General features: G+C 43.6%; 1 protein-coding gene across 17 annotated transcripts in view; it reads left to right on the top strand.

Moving 5' to 3' along the window:
* The window catches only part of CALD1 (caldesmon 1), a 227,100-nt gene that overhangs the window by 128,419 nt on the left and 79,848 nt on the right, over positions 1-18,833 (top strand). For 16 of the 17 annotated variants that reach the window (XM_069003596.1, XM_069003589.1, XM_069003590.1 and 13 more), the window contains one exon: positions 12,026-12,137. In XM_069003596.1, the coding sequence (XP_068859697.1) occupies positions 12,067-12,137 (71 nt within the window). In that variant the 5' untranslated portion in view covers positions 12,026-12,066. Of the gene's footprint in view, positions 1-11,099; positions 11,325-12,025; positions 12,138-18,833 lie in introns of those variants that run through there. The other variant, XM_069003597.1, reaches the window with a different exon arrangement.

Raw genomic sequence — 18,833 nt, 5'->3', positions numbered from 1 at the left:
GGACGGCAGAGAAATGAGCTGCTCTGCCAACCTGCTCCAGGCTGGTGGTGGCCTTGTCCTTAATCCTGGGGGGCTCTGCCTGTCCCAGCTCTAAGGGGTAGGGAACGGCGCTGTTCTCCGGCACAAGGGGTGCAGGATGTGGTTGGTGGAATGGCACGCTGGGATAGTGATGGTCTGAGTGAAGTCATCCACTAGGATCTGTCACCCCAGTTCCATCCCTGCTTTTTAATTAAGAATCATACCTACCTCAAACACATTTTCCCCATCTTTTCACATAGTCTTAGGTATTCTGGGACCACTGCAAGCCATACAGTAATGGAATAAATTCCAAGTGCAGCAGGAGACCACATTGGAGGAAAAACTCATTAAGTGCCAAGGGCATTTCTTTTACTTTTTCTACTGGTACTGGAAAATATTCCCTAAATAATACATCTGGATGTAGAGGAGAAGAGAGGGAAAAGATGAAAAACAATCCTTTAAATTCAGTAGGAGCCTATTTAATGGCTTGTTTAATCTGCCAGCTGGCACAGCATTGACTGCTTGCTGCACATACTTTAAGAAGACCTATGTAGTTCTTGGAAGTGAGTTTATATTAAGTTGTAGAAACTTAAATATGGATAAATTGGCTAGGCTGCTTTTTGGTACTTAATACAAATCAAGAAACTGCTTAGTCATCTCCAAAGATATTTCTGTCTCCTTTTTAATATAAATACCCAAGTAATATGGACTTAAAGCAGTAGCAAAGATAGTAAAAATTCAGATCTGTTCCCTGTGTGTGCCCTCTTTGAACTATGTGTGCATCCTTCAGACTTTGAAATCACATGTATTCCCGGTACAACACCGTGCTTTGGGCAGAGAGTTCTTTTGTTGCTTGTGACACTATTTTGTTTGAAGTAACATTGGGAGTTGGTACATGATGAATGCGTGTCTTCTCCAGCACTCCTCAGCTAAGAAAACTGGTGCCATCTTCATGTGGATTTTATTAAGGGTCTCTTGCTAGTGGTATCACCTAATAGGTGCTCCAGGGTATATTTTGAATCTATTTTATACGACTCTTAAGTGTTGGTGCTTTTGGTTTTTAATTGGCTTTTTGTGAAGGTAGATGGGTGCAACTGAGAGCAAACTTGACGTGCAGTGTGATGTATATAATTACACTTGCACTTTCTGTTCAGAAAAGTTAGGCTGCACCAAGATGCATGTCTTCTGTTTTCAGTTACTTTCAGCAGTGGAAAAGCAAGGGAGAAAAGTTTTAACAACAGATCAACCTGTCTTTTATGTTTAGGGAATCCTTCAATAGGATCTGAAGTGACACTTGTCAGTATTTACAAGTTGTAGAGATTTATTTGGTTCAGGTAAGCATTGAAAAATCTGGCTAGTTTAGTCCTGTTTATTTATGATTTTTAGATATGGCTTTTATTTTCTTTGTTCTCCTTAAGGGTGCAAGCTCTTTTCAGGTTGGTTTATATATATTTTTTTTTTAATCTGGGATATGATTGTAAGAATCCTCCAAGTTTGCAAGCATTATCATCTGGGATTTTGGTTTGATTCTTCCCTGTACACATCCAACTGCACCCTGTGGCTGTGAAAAAGGGGCTTCATGTGCCTTCGGGGCCCAGAACCTATACTGTGACCAGTCATGTGTGCTCTGTGTCTCAGTCTGAGCTGGGTGAATTACATGGCAACAAGGGAGGCTGGAGGAGAGCCCATAGGGGTTTTGGATCCCTATGGAAGATTATTTAGGGAATGGTAGTAGGTAACATTCACTATAGAAATGGGTTTTTTTCCCACTTTTTTTTTTTATGGAATATTACATTTTTTTTTCCTCTGGACCACACAGATACCTGAGGCACTGTTCCTAAATGAATTAAACAATTTTAAAATTTATTTGCTTTACGCAGTGCTAAAGTGTAACTTTCTTTTGTCACATTAAGACAAAGCATTTATGTATGTTTGTGTGCACACAGGATGCTGTCAGGTCTCACCTGTCTTGTTTAATTGACTCTGAGCCAGGCCAAAGCCTTGCTGTTGTTGGGTCTTCTGGTTTGGTGACATTATTGTGTTAGTGTTTCCTTGTTTTCAGCTAAGCTCGGCCTAAAGTGGGGGGAGTATGATGTAGGCTTCAAATATGGCAAAAGAGCTTGAGGGACATACATCTATTTTGTGATACCCTGTTGGAATGGTCATGTTGAAAGGCTCTGTGTTTTTGCTGCCCTGCTTCAGCTCTTTAAAGCTAGGACTGACCTCCTGCTTCAACTTCCAACCAAAATGACACAGAATTGCTGCTGATTAGAGATGAATTGATAGACCTACTTGGCAGGAAACAATCTGGGTTTCATTTTTAAAGATGACTGGAAGTGTGAGCTGGAAAAGCCCAGCAGAAATTTCTGCGGCTGGATCCATTCCAAGTGGAATTCCACAGATTTCCATGATGTTCTGCCATTGAATAACTGGACTTTCAGCTGCAATGTATCTATCATGGTGACATGTGTTTTTTCTGTGTAAGTTTAAAGGTATTGGGAGGGAAGATGAGTTAAAGTTGAAGAGCAACTGGCAACACCCTGAAAATTTATCATTCATTTCTTCCAAGGAACTGGTTGGATTCAAAATACTCAGTGTCTCTTCAGGCAAAACTAGTAACATCAGGTCACCAAAGAACTTTAGGTGTGCTGGGTTATTTTTGGTCATATTTCTTTTTTCTTTAAAAATGCAGGGGTGATGACTAAAACCTGGTATTGCTGCTTGGTGTTGGCTCAATAGAGCAAGCAACAGAGATCCCCTCAACTCTCATTAGAGTTTATGATGTTCAGCACCAGGCAGAGCTGGATCCTAGAGCTGCATGTTTTAACACGAAAAGAAAAAGGGTTGAAAACACAAAACTGAAGCCACAGTGAGCTGGCTGCATTGTGTCTTCATATTATTTTCTATTACTTTTTTATGACTGACTGTGTAGCTTAACGTATCATGATTTTGTATTTTGAAACGCGTTCCAGAAAACATGTGGAGTTTGAAGCCTGGCTGAGTGAATATTGCTGTTGGAACCTTACCTTAAGATTTGCTCAAACATTTCATTATTTTTAATGGCATGGCCTTAGCTTTTTAATTCAAGACCTGAGAGATACGGAGAGAGTGTGTAAATAGAGTGCTAAAACATTCCTAAAACCTGCTTGGAAACAAATAGATTCAGAAAATGTATTGGTGAGGTATTGCATGTGAGCATGAAGGTCAACAGATTGTGCAAGACAAGACAGATTGGGCAAGACTGTGGGACAAGAGCGGGGCACCAAATGACAGGGCTGGAGCAGAGTAGCAGAAGTCAGAGAGGCAGACACTTTTCATTTTCTGATCAGCTCCTTTCCTGGACAGGGAAAATCCCTTCTTTCAAGTGGAAAGGCAAATATGGTGAGCTGCACCGCTACTGCTGGCTCCCTCACCAGCTGTGGTGCCGAAGAAATGCTCCTGCCTTGGACACAGCACCACCTTCCCTGGCTGATGCCTGCCCCACTCCGGGCCCAGCCCCTCTGCCTACTGCCCCAGCTGTGGCTGCGGCTCCCAGTACGAGCCCCTCCTGCTCATGATGGACACCAGACTGCCCTGTCCCGTGCCACTCCTGAGGGCATCCCTGGGTGGCAGAAACCAGCATGGTTTCTGCTCCAGTGGCTTCTTCTGCTTCACACCTCTGTGGTGGCATCTCCCCACGGGGCTGCACTGCGGCTTTGCGCATCCAGAAGGGAGGAGCAGCTCACGCTGATTAGCACTCGGTGCATGGTCAGCAGCTCCTGCAGGCACTTCTGCCTCCAGCTGCACCTCCACTGCACCTCGCTCCAGCCTGGGCTCCTGGGTCATGCTTGTGTCACTCTGTGTCTGTCCCGGGGCACGTTCCACCCAGCACATTTCCTCAGAGGGGAGGCAGCTGTGGCAGGATCAGGGCACGCAGTGCATCTATTGCTCCTGCCAGCTGAGCTAGCATGATGCTCCCTCTCTGGGGGATGTGATCACATGAGACAACCTTGAGAAGAACAAGTAAGTTTTCCTTCTCCCTATGCCTTTAAAGGGATACAGGGTAGCAGTTTTGTTCGTGTAGGCCAGAAGTGAAGATTGGCTTTTCCACAGTTTTGCAGCTGCTTCTGCCCGTGCGATACTCTTTTCCATTCTCTCTCTCTTTTTTTTTTTTTTTTTTCCTGATAGAAATCAGTGGGAAATTGGCATTGTCATTTAACAGGGCAAGAAGTGCATTCTCCTCTTTAATATGTCTTGGTCATCTGAGCTAGCTGTTCTTTCCTATTATTAAGAACAAAGAGCTCCTGGCTGGAAGTTGTTGGCCTGGGGGCTGTTTTTCTGCTCTTGGAGCTTGTGGGAGACGAAGCTGGCCAAGAGCTGGGGCATTGCCACAAGTTTCAACTGTCAGGCCACAGATGTGTGACAAAGCGTGCAGGAGGGCCGAGTGCAGGATGTGGGCATTCTTGTGATTAGATTAGCATCATGAATGAAGGTGTTTGCTGGTAGAAGCAGATAAAAGGCAAAGGGTCACTGGTGAATGATATCCCATGAGCCTGCTTCCCAGTGTTTGGTTGCAGGAAAAAGTGAACAAAAGTCAGACCTCATTTTGGGATTAAGCACTTTTACAAATGGTTTTGTGGACCATAAAATCCCTTCAGTTTCTGTGTTTTGCCTTTCAAAATGGGGGCCTCATCGTCATTACCTGTGTTATTCTCACTTACAATTAAACAGTGGTAAAGGGCAATGCAGCTTTTACTGCCCTTTGTATCTACAGCAAAGTCTAAGTGTTTCCTCTGTGATAATAGTACATGTAAGAATAATTCATTTCCCACAAGTAAGGATTGCAGAAGTAAAAGAAATTCTGCCTTTGCAATTGTGTGCACAAAGGTACAAGAGGATGAAGTAGCCTTTATTGTCAAAATCTGAGGTTACACCAGCTTCTGCCCTGCAGGGTAAGCCCATCGAACTTTCACAGTGTGTATTAGATGACTCTGGCCTGGGAGGGTGGAATCCAGTTCCCAACTGAAGTCTCTGGGAAGTGTGCCAGGGATTCCAAAAGGACCAAGATTTCAACTCTAGTTTGTATACCAATAATATTTCAGTATCTTCTGATCTTTGGGGACAACATATTTGAGATACTTCAGAGGACACTTGAAGAGGAGAGTCAAGGGTCGATCCTTCTACCATGAGAACTAGTGGCTGTGCCAGCAGCTTCCAGCTATGTCTTGTTTCTTCCTTCATCTGCTAATGGAAAATGATAGACAAATGTCACAGAGATCAGGGGTGGGGCCAGTATATGCAAATCCAAATGTCAAGAGAAAGCTCTCCCTGGCCCTTAAGTAAACGTGCAGTAGAGGAAAGGCGAGGAAGGAAGTAGGAGGAGTGGAAATGGCATATCAGCAGTCAGCCTGCCTAAAGGAGTAAAGACAAATGGGGACTTTCCATTGCACCCAAGTGGCTCTGAGATGGGAGCTCTGGCTGCTGCAGCAGCACTAATGTTTGCTGGCACCTCTGGGACTGCGCAGCTCTGCAGCACTCCTGCCCCAGTCCTGAGCTAGATCATGCGACAAGAAATGGACCAGCCATGGATCTTTTAGTTGCAGACCCAAGGAGTAAACTCTGGCAGGAACAAAGCCCTATAAAAAGCTCCCTGCCAGCACTTTCATGTGGTTCTGTAGCAGCAAGAGCTGTCACAGGGCTTGGCACCTTCAAGAACGTGTACACTTTGGTAACCTGTGCTGGAGGCAGGGTGGGTGAAATCTGTTCTGCACCTACTGGAATTGAGGGCCTGGACCATGGCATCATCCTGTGGGCCATCAGTAGTCCACAAAGCACCAGCTGGGAATCTCTATTCTATATAAGCACTGCATATTTTTGCTCAGGATGCCACAGAGATGTTCACTAATGTGTTCGTCAGGCTTGCAAATGCCCCACCAACGTACATGAGCTTTTTAAACTCCTGTGAAAGACGAAATGGAAAATGTACATTATACCAAAAGCTGAGACTTTAGCAGATGGGGTTTTTGATTTCCTTGTTGAAATTCTTTGTAATTCACTGCCTCCTTCTCATAAAGTTAGTTGTTTGGAAATATACACGTAGCTGGAAGTGAAATGTTTGAAGAACTGAAACTGGGACCTTGAGAAAACACCAGAGTTTGATTTTCTTATTCTAAGGTTGGTTTGCCATTGATGAATTTTCCTTGGAAGTCCTAAGAATCATGGTCAGATGAAACAAGGCACAGCTACATTGGAATAAAACTGTGTTCATGTTGACCTAGTAGATCTTTTTTGCCTCAAGTCCCAAATGAGCTGTTCTGTTTGGGAAGGAATAAAGCTGCTTGATACCAGTTTGTATGTATGTATGTGTGTGTGTGTATATGTACAAGAGTTTATTTTCTGCAGTCAACATGAATACTTGGCCAAGTTTACAGAAACAATTGCAGATGTGGTTTTGCATGAAAGGAACGTTGAAAATGAATTTATGGAGCCTTACTGTTGGTAATGGATGATTGCAGTGATATCTAACATCTTGGACTGAAGAAAGCCATGCATGAGGTGTGGCAAAGGACAGATCAATCCTTTAAACTCCACCTCTTGATTTCAATGAAGTCGTGCCTGTTTCTAAAAGATGCGAGTGGCACTGAATGCTTCTAAAGCAGAATTAATAGGGGAGCAATGAAAATAATTTCCAAATGTTTTCTGACAGATTTTAATAAAAAACACATTTATTTGTTTTGACAGAAGATAGATTAAGGAACTTTAATTCTCCCAGATATTGCAGTAGAATGCTTGTCATACCTGTGTTTCACGGGTGCCAGATTAAACAAGTCGCATTTAGACAATGAGTGTTGCTTGCTGAGTTGCTTTTAGCTTCAAAAGGGGCAATGAAGGCATTCTGTTTTCACTTCTGAGGTGGAGGGGGTAGAAAGAAAGGGCAATGGCAGTCTTAGGGATACAGTAGATGTCATGGCTTTTAGCCAGCTGAAGTAAAATATCCTTTATGCTTCTGACTGACAAGTCCTTTGCTGATGTTTGAAAGGTCCACCCTTAGACACCAGGACTTTGAACACCTGAGGTGGACAAAAATGGGAAAATGGGATACTTGGATTAATGTGGTACAAGTGACAAAGCTGCATGCAGTCTCGGTTTAAGTCAAAATTTAATGAGAAATTTGATGGTTTTGGTGGTAGTATTAAGAAAAAAAAAGAGGGCAATGACAGAGCAATAACTTGGGTCATCTGTCACCCCCTGATCCTGCAGTGAGGACAGGTCAGAGGACAATCAAATGTTTAGTTGCAAGCACCTGGGAAACCTCTGTGTAGCTGGACTTGGAAGGGTCCTGAAATTTCTCTCAGCTCCTGCAGAACTGGGATTCTGCCATAGAGCAGGATGGGCCTGTGCTGGTACCCTGCTTTATTCAGCAGTGGGAGAGGCTCGTTGGGCTCAGAAAGGAAAGGGCCACATGTGGGGCACAGCGTGCAGAGGTCTTTAGGTACGACAGGAAATTTAGCAGGAGATTTCTCTTGTCACAAAGAAACCTAAGGCCAAACCCCCTTGCTTCCCTTCAGGTGAATGAGGAAATTGGCAATTCTTTCATTGTGCCAAGAGGGAAGTAAGATGGAATGTGCTTGTGCAATGCAGCCACCAGGCATGGCCGGCACAGGGGCTCGTGCAAGACTGTGTTGGATTAGGGAATATGCTTTGGTTTGAAGCTTCCTGGCTCAGCTTGTTTGAAGCTGGTGCAGAAGCTCAGCCTAAACATTGCAGTCTGGGAGCTCATGCAGTGTAATGGAAAGGTGATTGGGAGGTCTTGAAAGACATTCCTGTTTAAAGACCTGAAGAGTAGTTTGCGTTTTTGTTTGTTGCCAGAGTGGCTCATCTGTTTTTAAGATCGCCTGGATGCTGAGCTGTCTCTGAAACCAGCACTGGGAATAGGGTGAGGACAGTTTTAAATCTGAGCCAGAGCAGGAGGTTATTTTGCTCTCCATACTGGGTTACACAGTTATATGGTTGCATGTGTATTTCTACTCAGCCAATTTATTGTTTGCTTTCAAAAAGCATATTCCCACCAAGTACTATTAAAATATTTTGTCACGTATTTGCAATTACTGTGCGCCTTCCTCTGATTTTCTACCTTGATGCACGCTTGAAGAAAGAAGACTAAATTTTCAAAGTCTCTCATGGGATGAGACAAGAAGGGGAGCGGGATTTACAAGTGTGTGCTTTGTTCTGGGAGGGATTAAATGTGGCTGTCCTTGAAGAAAGTACTTTTTTAGCAAGATAATTTTAGCAATAAACTATAGTCAGCTGAAGATCAAAGGCACTATGTGAAGTGCAGAGAGGGAGAGACTGGTACTGCTTTAGAAATGAGGATTTTTTTGTGGGTAAATGATATTTTCAGAGCACACACTTTGCTGTGATTCTGATTCAAGCAATGCAGATCTTTTGCACTTGGTGGTGGAAAACCCCCCAAAGTTTACTTCAGATTATTTCAGTGGTGTAAAAGCTGAAAAAGATGCTGAGGATTTTGTTTTGCAGTAGAAACAACAAAATGATATGTGGTGGACCTTTTCCCACTGTAAAGGTAGCCTATGTTCCAGTAATTTGCAAATATGTGTGGATGCCAGGGGAATAGAACTGGTCAAATAGTTTCAGACATCTGCATCTATTTGATAAATAAATAGATATACGCTTCTTTAAAATTTATTGGTGTCTCCTAGTGGAATTAGACAAAAAACATACCTGGAAATAATATGAAAAAAAAAATAAATTGAGGTATCAAAATATTTTCTGTTGTAATTTGGAACCACAAATTTTTATATTTAAAATAAAACTAGGGAATTTGTCTCTTTGAGGTTGAATGCAACATTGCTTTTGAAATGGTTTTCTTGGGGTGGTTTTTGTCTTTTCAGAAAAATGAAACTCTTTTGGTCTGACAACTTACTAAAAATAAGTGTTACAGGAGAAAAAATATACAAAGAGTGAAAAAATAAAATGTCTTTGCACACCTTGGAAGGTCACACACAGAGACATTTTCACAATTGGCTCTGAAGGCAGGCCCTGGGTGGGAGCTGGGTGGAGTGTTACATTTTGTCCCAGCATGTTTTCACTCATGAACAATTTTCATTTTAAAAAAAGAAGCATTAAAATGTGCATGCTCCCAAAAAAGGTTTGTAGAAAACACTTCAAATAATTGGTACCTACCTCAATAAATCAATTCTTGAGTCTTCTGAGAATCTGTTTTATGCTATGGATAAAAAATGTGCATTATATTATATATTACATATTTCTGTGGAAATGGGAAGAATGTTTAGATAGATTGATGTTATTGTCTGGTGGTTCTCAGAGGCTGAAAGACAGCTTGTCAGTTTTGGGGAGACAGTGAACAGCACTGAATAGTTGACTTCTTCAAGTGAGCCTTCAGGCTGATGACTCACTTTCTTGCACTAATATGGTTTTGGTAGCTAAAGGTCAAACTGTTGACCTGATCTCCATTTCCCAAGTGGCTTCCTCATTTTTGAAAGAGAGGTTTGGATTGCAAGCCTTCTGAATGTCCTGCAGTGGCTGTGCCTCAGTCCTTTGAGAGGAGACACTACACTGTACTAAACCCTTGATATCCTCTCAAGATGTCCATCCATCTGATCTTCACTGCATGACAGAAAAGCACCCCGAGGATGGGGAAAAGTTGCTGCATCAGAGAGCTCCTTATCACTGCTGGGCAATCTCCCCAGTGCTCCTGGGAAGGAGAAAAGGGGAGGAAGAACAGAAACAGTTCTGGGTTGTTGTTATTACCCTCCTCAGACTTCCTCATGAGGAAGAGCTTGAGCTTTTGGAGATGAGAGGTGGTGCTGAGGACCATGTAGAAAGGAGGGGGGTGGAGGATGGGCTGGGACATTTGGAGAGGGGATGGGGATAATGATGCACAGAGCAGCCCAGAAGGAAAGAGTGTGCCATGAGAGGTGGAGAGAGGGACTGGGTAGGAGGTGATGAAGGTGCAAATAAACCAGGTATCAAAGCATGTCTGCTTTGGGGTTGGTATTCTTGTTTCTAGCATGTGGGTTGTCATCCTAACAGCCAGCTGTTTGTTTTAAATCCCTGATGATGACTCTACAGACTAAATGCTGCTGCCTGGTATAGTCTTAGCTCCTGAGGACACTGTCATCTGCACAGAAAACCAGCATGCTGCTTTGAACTTGCTCTGTAGTGTCCCATGCCTCCTTTGATCCTTGTCTCCCAGCCAGGGGGAACCATGTCAGCCCTGCAACTCACAGGTCCTCCAGCAAAGCAACTGGGGCCAGATTTAGCTGCACATGTGGGCTGAGATGGAAACACTTATTGGGAGAAAACAGAAGATTTGCTGTTCTGGGTTCTTCAAGGGGTACCTGGTGCTAGGGGTAAACACAAGATTGGCAAAAAGTCTTGTTACAACTTGCTTTTTAGATATATATGGTCTAACTGTGAATTAAAAAAAAAAAAAAAGGCAAGCAGCAGCAATGGTAGTGTCTCTATCAGAGTCACAAAATTAACATTTCCTTTGAATCTCCACAAAACAACCCCAGACAAATGCAAGGAAAATCACATCAACAACAACAAAATTTTAAATCCCCCAATCTGGGAACAAATCAGAAAGAAAAATACCCCCAGGGAAAGTAAATTAATGAAATAACCTTCACAAAACCCCTGCCTTCAGCAGTGTTTTAATCCAAAAAAGGGGGCAGAAAAAGGCACGAATTCCCTGAAGTCATGCAAGGCTTTGCTGGTGCCAGTGATTTGATGGGGAGGGCACTTGGCCGTTGCACCGGCGGGCAGGAATATAAAGCTGCAAGACGGATCTGCATCTGCACACAGAGCGCTCCAAATAACCTACAAATGCACCTTGGCTTTGTTTCCCTTCCGCTGCCAGCAGCTCCCGAGCCACCTTTGGAGGTTTTAGTCAGCATCTGCACGGGGGCTTTCTCTGCGGAGTGACGGGCTGGGAAACGTGGTTTTGGGGGGGACGTGGGGGGTGGAAGTCCTCGGAGTGCAGCGCCAGGGCTAGGATTGCAGAGGAAGCTGAGGCCTCCAGCCCTGCACAGGAAGCAATCTTAGAGCAGGCCTTAAATGCCAGATTCCAGGCAGAGTTTAACTAACCACTGACAGCTCTGTAAACAAAGCAGGGACAAAAAGAGAGCAGCTTTCCCTTTTCTGGTAGTCATTTTTGGTTTGGGGGCTGCAGGGGAATTCTGTAATAGTCGGCTTGATGGGATATAAACCGAGGCTGGAAAGGCTTTGCATATGAAGAACTGTAAAGGGGAAAATACTTCATGGACTAAATCATAAAGAAGAAGGTAGGGCACGGGGAAAACGCGCGGATTAAACTACAAAAAAAATATTGCTACTTTTCGTTCTTTGAGCAGGATTTGTACATAGTTTGACTTCCCCTGGGTGGTATTTAAAAGCAGTGGCTTACTTTTCTTGTTTCTCTTTTCGTTTTCTCCCCTCCCTTTTCTCTTTTCCTTTTCTCTTCCTTTTCTTTCTTTTCTCATTTTCTCTTTACTTTCTTTTTTTTTTTTTTTTTGCATTTCTGAAGCGGGGTGGGAACAGAGAGATGGGGAGTAACTTTTGCAGAACTTTTAATTATCTGTACAACTAAGGAAAGTAAGAACTCTCTTGTGCAGTGCTTTTACTGCTTGCGGTGAAAAATTGGAAGCTTGAAGTTAAAAATCCTGCTGAATTGTTGCTTTTGTTAGTGGAAAAGACCTGTGACGTTACAAATAACTGGTCTGCGGCTAGCAGATGTATACAGTCCTTACTTAAAGCATGTTGATTTAATTTTAACTAGGAAACTAAATGCATGGGCTATGTTTATCCTACGAGACGTTTCATTAATCTTGTTTATCTCAACAATACTGAGGAAGTTGAGTTTTTTGATGGAAAAAGAAAATAGTTACAGCGAAGTTAAGACAGCAAAACAAAACTAAAGGGACTCAGCTGGTTAAATGCATCCCTTGTGTTTTCACTCTCATCTAAGTGATCATCTCCCTTTTAGATTTGGACCTTCCCAGAGCTTGGAACGCTTAAACACCCACCATGGATGACTTTGAACGCCGCAGAGAACTCAGGAGGCAAAAGCGTGAGGAAATGCGCCTGGAAGCAGAGAGGTGAGTTACTGCATGTGGAAAATGGTGCTGGTGGCTTGCCTTTGATTAGCAGTGGCTATGAGAATTTCTGCCTTAAGTTCCAAAGAGTCCTTGTGATAATGGTATGTGCCATAAAATGGCTTTAGCTGATGTTGTGGGAGAGATGAGGGGTGTCTATTGTCTAATTCCCTTAGACTGCTCTAAATGTCTGGCTTCTCGTTATTTTGCTGCGTGGATAAATGTAAACATCAAAGGTGGAGTATGGCCACGTGAAATCATTGATAGGAAAGCTCATCCTCAGATGCTGAGCGCTGTGCAGAAGGGATTGTGTTTGTCAGATATGACATATATTGAAGATAAAGTTAGATGAATTGAAATCTGGGATACACCTGGTATATGCAGTATAGCACGTGTGAATTGTCTGCCATTACTGTGCAGTTGCTGTTGTGTTTGTACTGCTTGTGCCTTTTTATTCATTTACAACCACTTTATGTGGGCAACAAGGGCAGCAGTTGCTATCAGTTGTTACAAGCTCACTTTGGTGAAATGAGAGCAGAATTTGATGTGGGTATGATGATGTCAATTTATGAAAGAAATACCGTGAAAATACTGGGAATGATATTTCATTAACTAAACCCATCTTACACCTGTACAGTTCTGTTCACTTTAATGAAACTTTGCAATTTATACTGCTGTAAGTAGGGAGAAAGGCTACATTTACTTTTGTAATGTCTTCAGTGATAAAAAAGATTTGATTTAGTTCATTAACACTGCACTGATTTAAAAAAATAAAAGCTAGCTTTAAGCACATTTTGTTCTCATTTTTGTATTTAATTCTGAATAGGGAGTTCATTTTTGTTCCTTTCCTTTCCCATGAGCTGACAAAACCATGGTGTTTTGGATTCTGAATACTGTGAAAGAAAAGGTGTTTCCAGGGAAGTTTTAAATGGAAGCCAGCAGAATGCATTACATTGAGCTTTTTAATAAAGCTCTGCTACGTCAGCAATTGTCTGGTGGAAGTCAATGACACTTGGGGGGGAATCCCTGAAGATGAGATGCAATAACTGCCTTTCTTCCCAAACGAAGGGCTGCCGTGCAGTGCTGGGGATGTGAGCTCTCATCAGGCTGTATGCTGAACCCTCGAGCTCTGGGAAGCAGCAGTGCTGCCAGCAGATAAATAAACTCCTGTGGAGCGTGGTGGCCAAAGGGAAACGAGGCAGGAGCCTCCCTTTGCGCAGAGCAGCCATCGCCGGGCTGGTGACCTCCCCAAAAGGCAGGGCAGCAAATGTGCCGAGGCACTAAGCTGCCTCCTTGTCCCAGAAAGTTTTCCCCTGGGCCTGGGGCAGTGTGTGTGTGTGTTGGGCAGCATGGGAGGGACTGCAGAGCCCATAAATGCATGGCACAGCCCACGATGTTTATGTACTTGTAGTGTACTTCTGCTTTAAGCAAAGCTGCTTAAGGAAAGGCAGAGATCTTAGGGTTTGTTGGGAAGAGAGGCCTGGGGTGGTCTGTGGAGGATGTTGGGGATTGTAGTTGCCTCCCAAAAATGCCACTTGGCTTCTCTTTGAAGACCTCCAGGCACTTGTGAGTGGGCAAAGGCTGTGGGGTGACCTGGGCTTCAGCCATGTGGTGTGGCTGGTTTGGGCTGGCAGGGACAGCCACAGGGGTTGGGGGCAGTGGGCTCTGCCCTTGCCATCACTGGAGTGGAAATCCAGGGTGTCAGGTGTATCCCATCCCCGCTAATGGGAAGTGGTTTTGCCATGTCTGGGGTGCTTTGTTGGGGTTTAGTGTGGTGCCTTCATGGAGGAGGGTAGCTTGGTGGCAGCCTGGCCAGAGGAGAAGGGTTTGGGCCTGTGTCCCTCTTTCTCCCTAATCACTGCAGATGTGCTCCATGCTCTTTCCCACACATTTGAAGGCTTTCAGCAATAAATTGCTGTACTCCCTTTGCTGCTGCCAACTTCAAGCATTCAAGTACAATGAGTCAGACCCCTTAAAAGTCACAAGACTGCTTTAAAAATCTCAGGATCTTAAAAATAATTTAGTCTGGCCTTTTTATTTTTGGTTTGCCTTAACAATAACAGAGCCTGATTCTCAAGTTCGGATGTGACTCTGGGAGATGGGACCTCCCAAATCCTGCCCCAGCAAGGACAACATGGGGCAGGAGCTGAGCTGAATGTCTGCCCCCATTGCAGTGCTCACACAGAGGGAAGCAGCAGCACTGGGGCAGTTACTAACAAATGAATACGTGATGCTGCATCGGTTTTGGCGAATTCAGACTTTTAGGGATTTGGGGATCATCTTCGCCTTTAATAATACGACTACAACATGTTCACATGTCATAAGCTATAGAAATCTGCTTGCCAGACTTGCCCCTGAACACTTTCAGGTGTTTTATGACGTGGATTGTGCAGTCCTAAAGCACAGCATGGAGGTTGGAAATGCTCCTCCATAAGTTCTGAGCACAGGCCATTTCCCTGCGCCCTCCCATTAGCGGGCTGCAGCCTTGCTGTGGGGAATCCACCACTGGTTGCAAGCATTTCTGCTGGCAGATGGACAGATGGATAACTGTGTAGGCTGTAACATGTTTGCCAGGTCTCCCATATACTGTTTAGGCTTCTTTGAGTAGAACAGTAAACCCAGAAATGCAAGCAGCCATATCCATCAGCAGGGCTTGTCACTCAGCCAGTTGCAGTGACGCATTTTGCCATTTCCTGGGATAAAAGTACATGGGAAGCTTGTCTGTCTAGCCTGATGCCTGTGCCCAGGAAAGACTGAGGGGTGAAAATGCAGCAGCATGGACTCATGCACCACATGCCCAAGAGGGAGTGACTTGATGTTATCATGCCTTCATGAGGGGCTGGAGGCTGTGTTAGGATGGGTGAGGATACGTGTGCTGTCAGAATCCCAAGTGTCTGTGATGCTGGAGCCACTGATGTCCAGCTATTTAATCTTTGGAGAAACTTAGTGTAAGTTCAGTCCTTGAGGTCTGGTGTTAGGCTTTGTGTTCTGGTTTGGTTTTTTTTTTTCCATTAGGAATCTGTTGGAAATGATACTTTGTTGTGCTGTGTAGACCTGGAATTCCAGGTTTATATGCTTAGAACTGATCTTGAGAGGAGAACTCGTTTTGTATTTTGAAGACCAACATTGCATTTCACCCCTGGTATGGGCTGTGGCTAGTTGTTCATGCTGTGGCAACTCAGATAAAAATTGACACCAACTCAGAAACAAAGTGGATTTTCTTGCATTTTAAGTTTTTATAATTTCAAGGTATTCCAGATGTTCTGGATTCCCCACACAGGCTCACTGTGCCCACCCAGAAATTTTGTTCAGCCAGAGGTTTGGGGTTTTTTTTATATTTATGTTTGTCTGGATCTCTGGAGGCCTGTCAATGTGTTTGGAGAAGCACTGCAGACCTGTCTAGGGGGCATGTTTCCAACAGCAGAGGGACTTTGTCCAGCTTTCTCCCAGGCTGTCAGATTTATTGCACGTGCTCAGCCTGGCGGGGACCCAGCAGCTCGGGTATCTCAGGGGGGAAGGAGACTTTTCAGGCACAGGCTGGGAAACCCAGGACAAAGTATGGCAGTGTTAACTTGTGCCTATCTGGCAGCATTCTGCATCTGGTTTGTACTGGTCAGGTGTGAGGGCAGGGAAAAAGGGACCCTTCAGCCACTGGGGTGATGGGATGTGCTACATCGTTAGCTGCTCTGTGGCAAAGCCGAGGCTTTGTCCTGTTCCCCAGGGGCAGAGGGAGTCCTGTGGTTTTATAAAGCCCCGAGGTACCAGTCTGGAGCTGGCTGAAGTCAGTGGGAAGCTTTCCACTGATTTCAGTGGCCTTTGGATTAAGCCCTACCTGAGTTATTCCAGCCAGTTGATTTATGAGGCAGTGGCAGCCCTGAAGGAGCTGGATGAACTCTTTGCCTTCCCAGCCACAGGGTACATGCTGTGCTGGAGTGTCAGGGCTGTCACAGAAATGGGCTGCACTTAACTGACAGGAAGAAGAATCCCATGTGTAATTGGAGCACAGGGGATTGACTTCTTTCAGCAAGGGAAAAAACAAATACCACCTGCTGCTTTGTGCCTCTTCCTAGGCAGTAAAAGATGTTCTCTTGAACAAAACCATCGGGTTTTGTCATTTTGATGTTGTAACTGACACTGGAAGAATTTAGCCTGGGGCTGGGTAGAGTATGTGTGTGTCTGGAGGGGTGGTGCTTTCAGAGTAGCTCGCTGGTACACTTCAGTCTGCTGCAGCTGCACTAAAAAATCGAGGTGAAATACTTCTTGAAGTGACAATGGACCTACTTCCTTGACTCCAGCATAACTGAGAGCAAAAATAAGTCCCTTGAACTCTAAAGAGTATTTCTCAGGTTAATCTATTTAGCACTTAAGACTCAATTTTACAAGTGGCTGACTTGCCATTGTACCAGCAATGAATTTTCACCTCTGCTTTGTGGCTTTCTGTTTGTTTGTTTGTTTTTAATTATGCTAGGAAGCTGATCCAGTTTGCTCCATTGCCATATAATCACTACTGCAGACTTCAGGAAGGTCTTGGGGTCATTGTCAGGCTGGCCTCCATTTAGCTGAAGCTTAACTTTGAATCTGAACCAAAGTTTTGCCCTGCATCATGCTCTTCCCTAAGGGATTGCAGATCATTACATGGGGAAGGAGAGATGTTGGTCATCCTGTTGTGAAAATATGGCAAAGAGAAGGGGTTATTTAGCATCAAATCACTGAAAAGGCTCTCTAAAGCCACCAGACTACTTTGTAGGCTGTGTAAGGTCTCCTGACAGGGGCCACAGCTGTCCTGACTAAAGGACTCATCCTTTTGCAGACCAATAGATATTACTAAATTCACCCTAAAAAGGGTATGTGAGTAGGTCATAGAGAAAAACACTGCCATAAAGCTGTATGGTTCCTGACAGCATTAATTTCTAAAGGCAGTAGTTAAAGATTTCTTTATTTTTTGAAAAAAAGATCCAACAGCTCAATCACAAACTCCTTCCAGTCTGTCATTTACTCAGTTTTATAAAGCAGTGCGATTCATGTTCATGGATGTAGGTTGGGGAATGCTCATAGGAATAACCCAGCTTGCAGGTCAGGGATGGCAGCAGCCTACAGAAGGCTAAAAGTCTCCTAGGGTAGTAAATTGTTTAATGCAACTTCTGCTAAAGCAAGACAGGTGGTTAATCCTGAAAATTACCATACAACTGAAAAAGAACTCAAGTGAATTTCAGTCCGGATCCGTGAAGGTGTGTAGAGAACCAGAAAGACATTTAACATGCTTTTAATGTTCCTGTTGAGCCTGTTGTAGCTCTGATAAGCATACAGAGGACTGATTCACCAAGTGAAGAAGGTACAACCAGCAGGGTGCATCTTTGCAGGACAATGAGAAGCATGTTTTTTATTTTCTGGAGAGGTTAAGACTGGACACATTTGTTTCCATAGCATCTTAATGCTCCTGGAGAGCAAGGAAGTGTCATCTTTGCCAGCCATAGAAAGTAAAAAATTTCCTTCTCCTGTCCAGGACAGTGAGGGTAAGTGTGTGTCCATGTTAGATCAACACTGAATGACCACAAATAACTTTTGAAGTTGTTTTTCATTCCTGAAGTGGAGTTATCCCTGGTTTGGGGTGTACATTAGTGAGAAACGTTAAACAGTGTTGAGAGTTTAGGACTTACACAAAATGGTTCCTTCCTGGCTTCCTTTTTCTTGAAACACTAGGACTTGCCTTTTTTTCTTGTTCTCAAGCATCTGGTTATGTTTTTATTAAGAGTTTTTACAGACTGTGCTTCAACCCAGGTTTGTGTTGAGGAAAGGAGAATGTGATCTTAATACAAGTTTTCGATGAGTGCACGTTTGAACATGAGAGAAGCTGGCTGCATAGGTGTTCCATGTAATTTCCCAATGTTCATGTTCTATTTCAGAACTGTAACAAAGTTAAGCCTCTGTCCTCTTAAGAGCTGTGCTCTTGTCTGTTCCAAGCCTCTTTTGCTACTAGAATACAACCTACAGTGGTTTCCTCTCTCCATGAACTTCATATATCCTGAAGCTTCAAATACTTGGAGGATTTCTGTTTGTCTTTCTGTAAAATACTCACTTTTTGGTGGAGCTGAGACATGACATCTTCTGCCCAGGAGTTAAATATTAAGACACGGAATAAATAAGATTAGAGATGCGTGAGAGTTGAGAACAAATTGAAGCAGAGTGCTCCAGCTGTTAACCTGTCTCCACAGCTGCCTGGAATTCCAGGACTGACAGGACATATTTGGATTGTTGAGGTGGGTTTGGCCCTTCACACTGCATCTCTGCTGTGCAGTTCTTGGAGTTCATTCTTAACCCAGGCAGAAAAGCATGACCCAGTGGCTCATTAAAACCTTTTCTGCTGTAGTCACTCTCATGTGAGAGTGGATCCTAAACAAATCTTTGCTATTGTAGCATTTCAAATACCCTGGAGGAAATAACCAAACATATGGAAAGCTCAGTAGAATTTAGCGGCTAATTTTTTGTGTTTTTCAGATTATATTTTCTTTAAAGCTGTTATGGAGAAATGTTTCATAAAAGCAGCTTTGTTTTTCCAAAGAGTTAGACATACAGAATATAAACTTCATTGAGCTAAACACACTGCAAGTCCTAAGCAGACAACAAAATCAGCTCCTTAGTATTTAATATGATAATCCAGATGTATGTCAAGATCATTCTGTAACCTCTTACTTACTATGT

Source organism: Aphelocoma coerulescens, chromosome 1A, assembly GCF_041296385.1.
Source record: "Aphelocoma coerulescens isolate FSJ_1873_10779 chromosome 1A, UR_Acoe_1.0, whole genome shotgun sequence".
Taxonomy (NCBI): Eukaryota; Metazoa; Chordata; class Aves; order Passeriformes; family Corvidae; genus Aphelocoma; species Aphelocoma coerulescens.
This window is presented reverse-complemented; position numbering and strand designations above follow the sequence as displayed.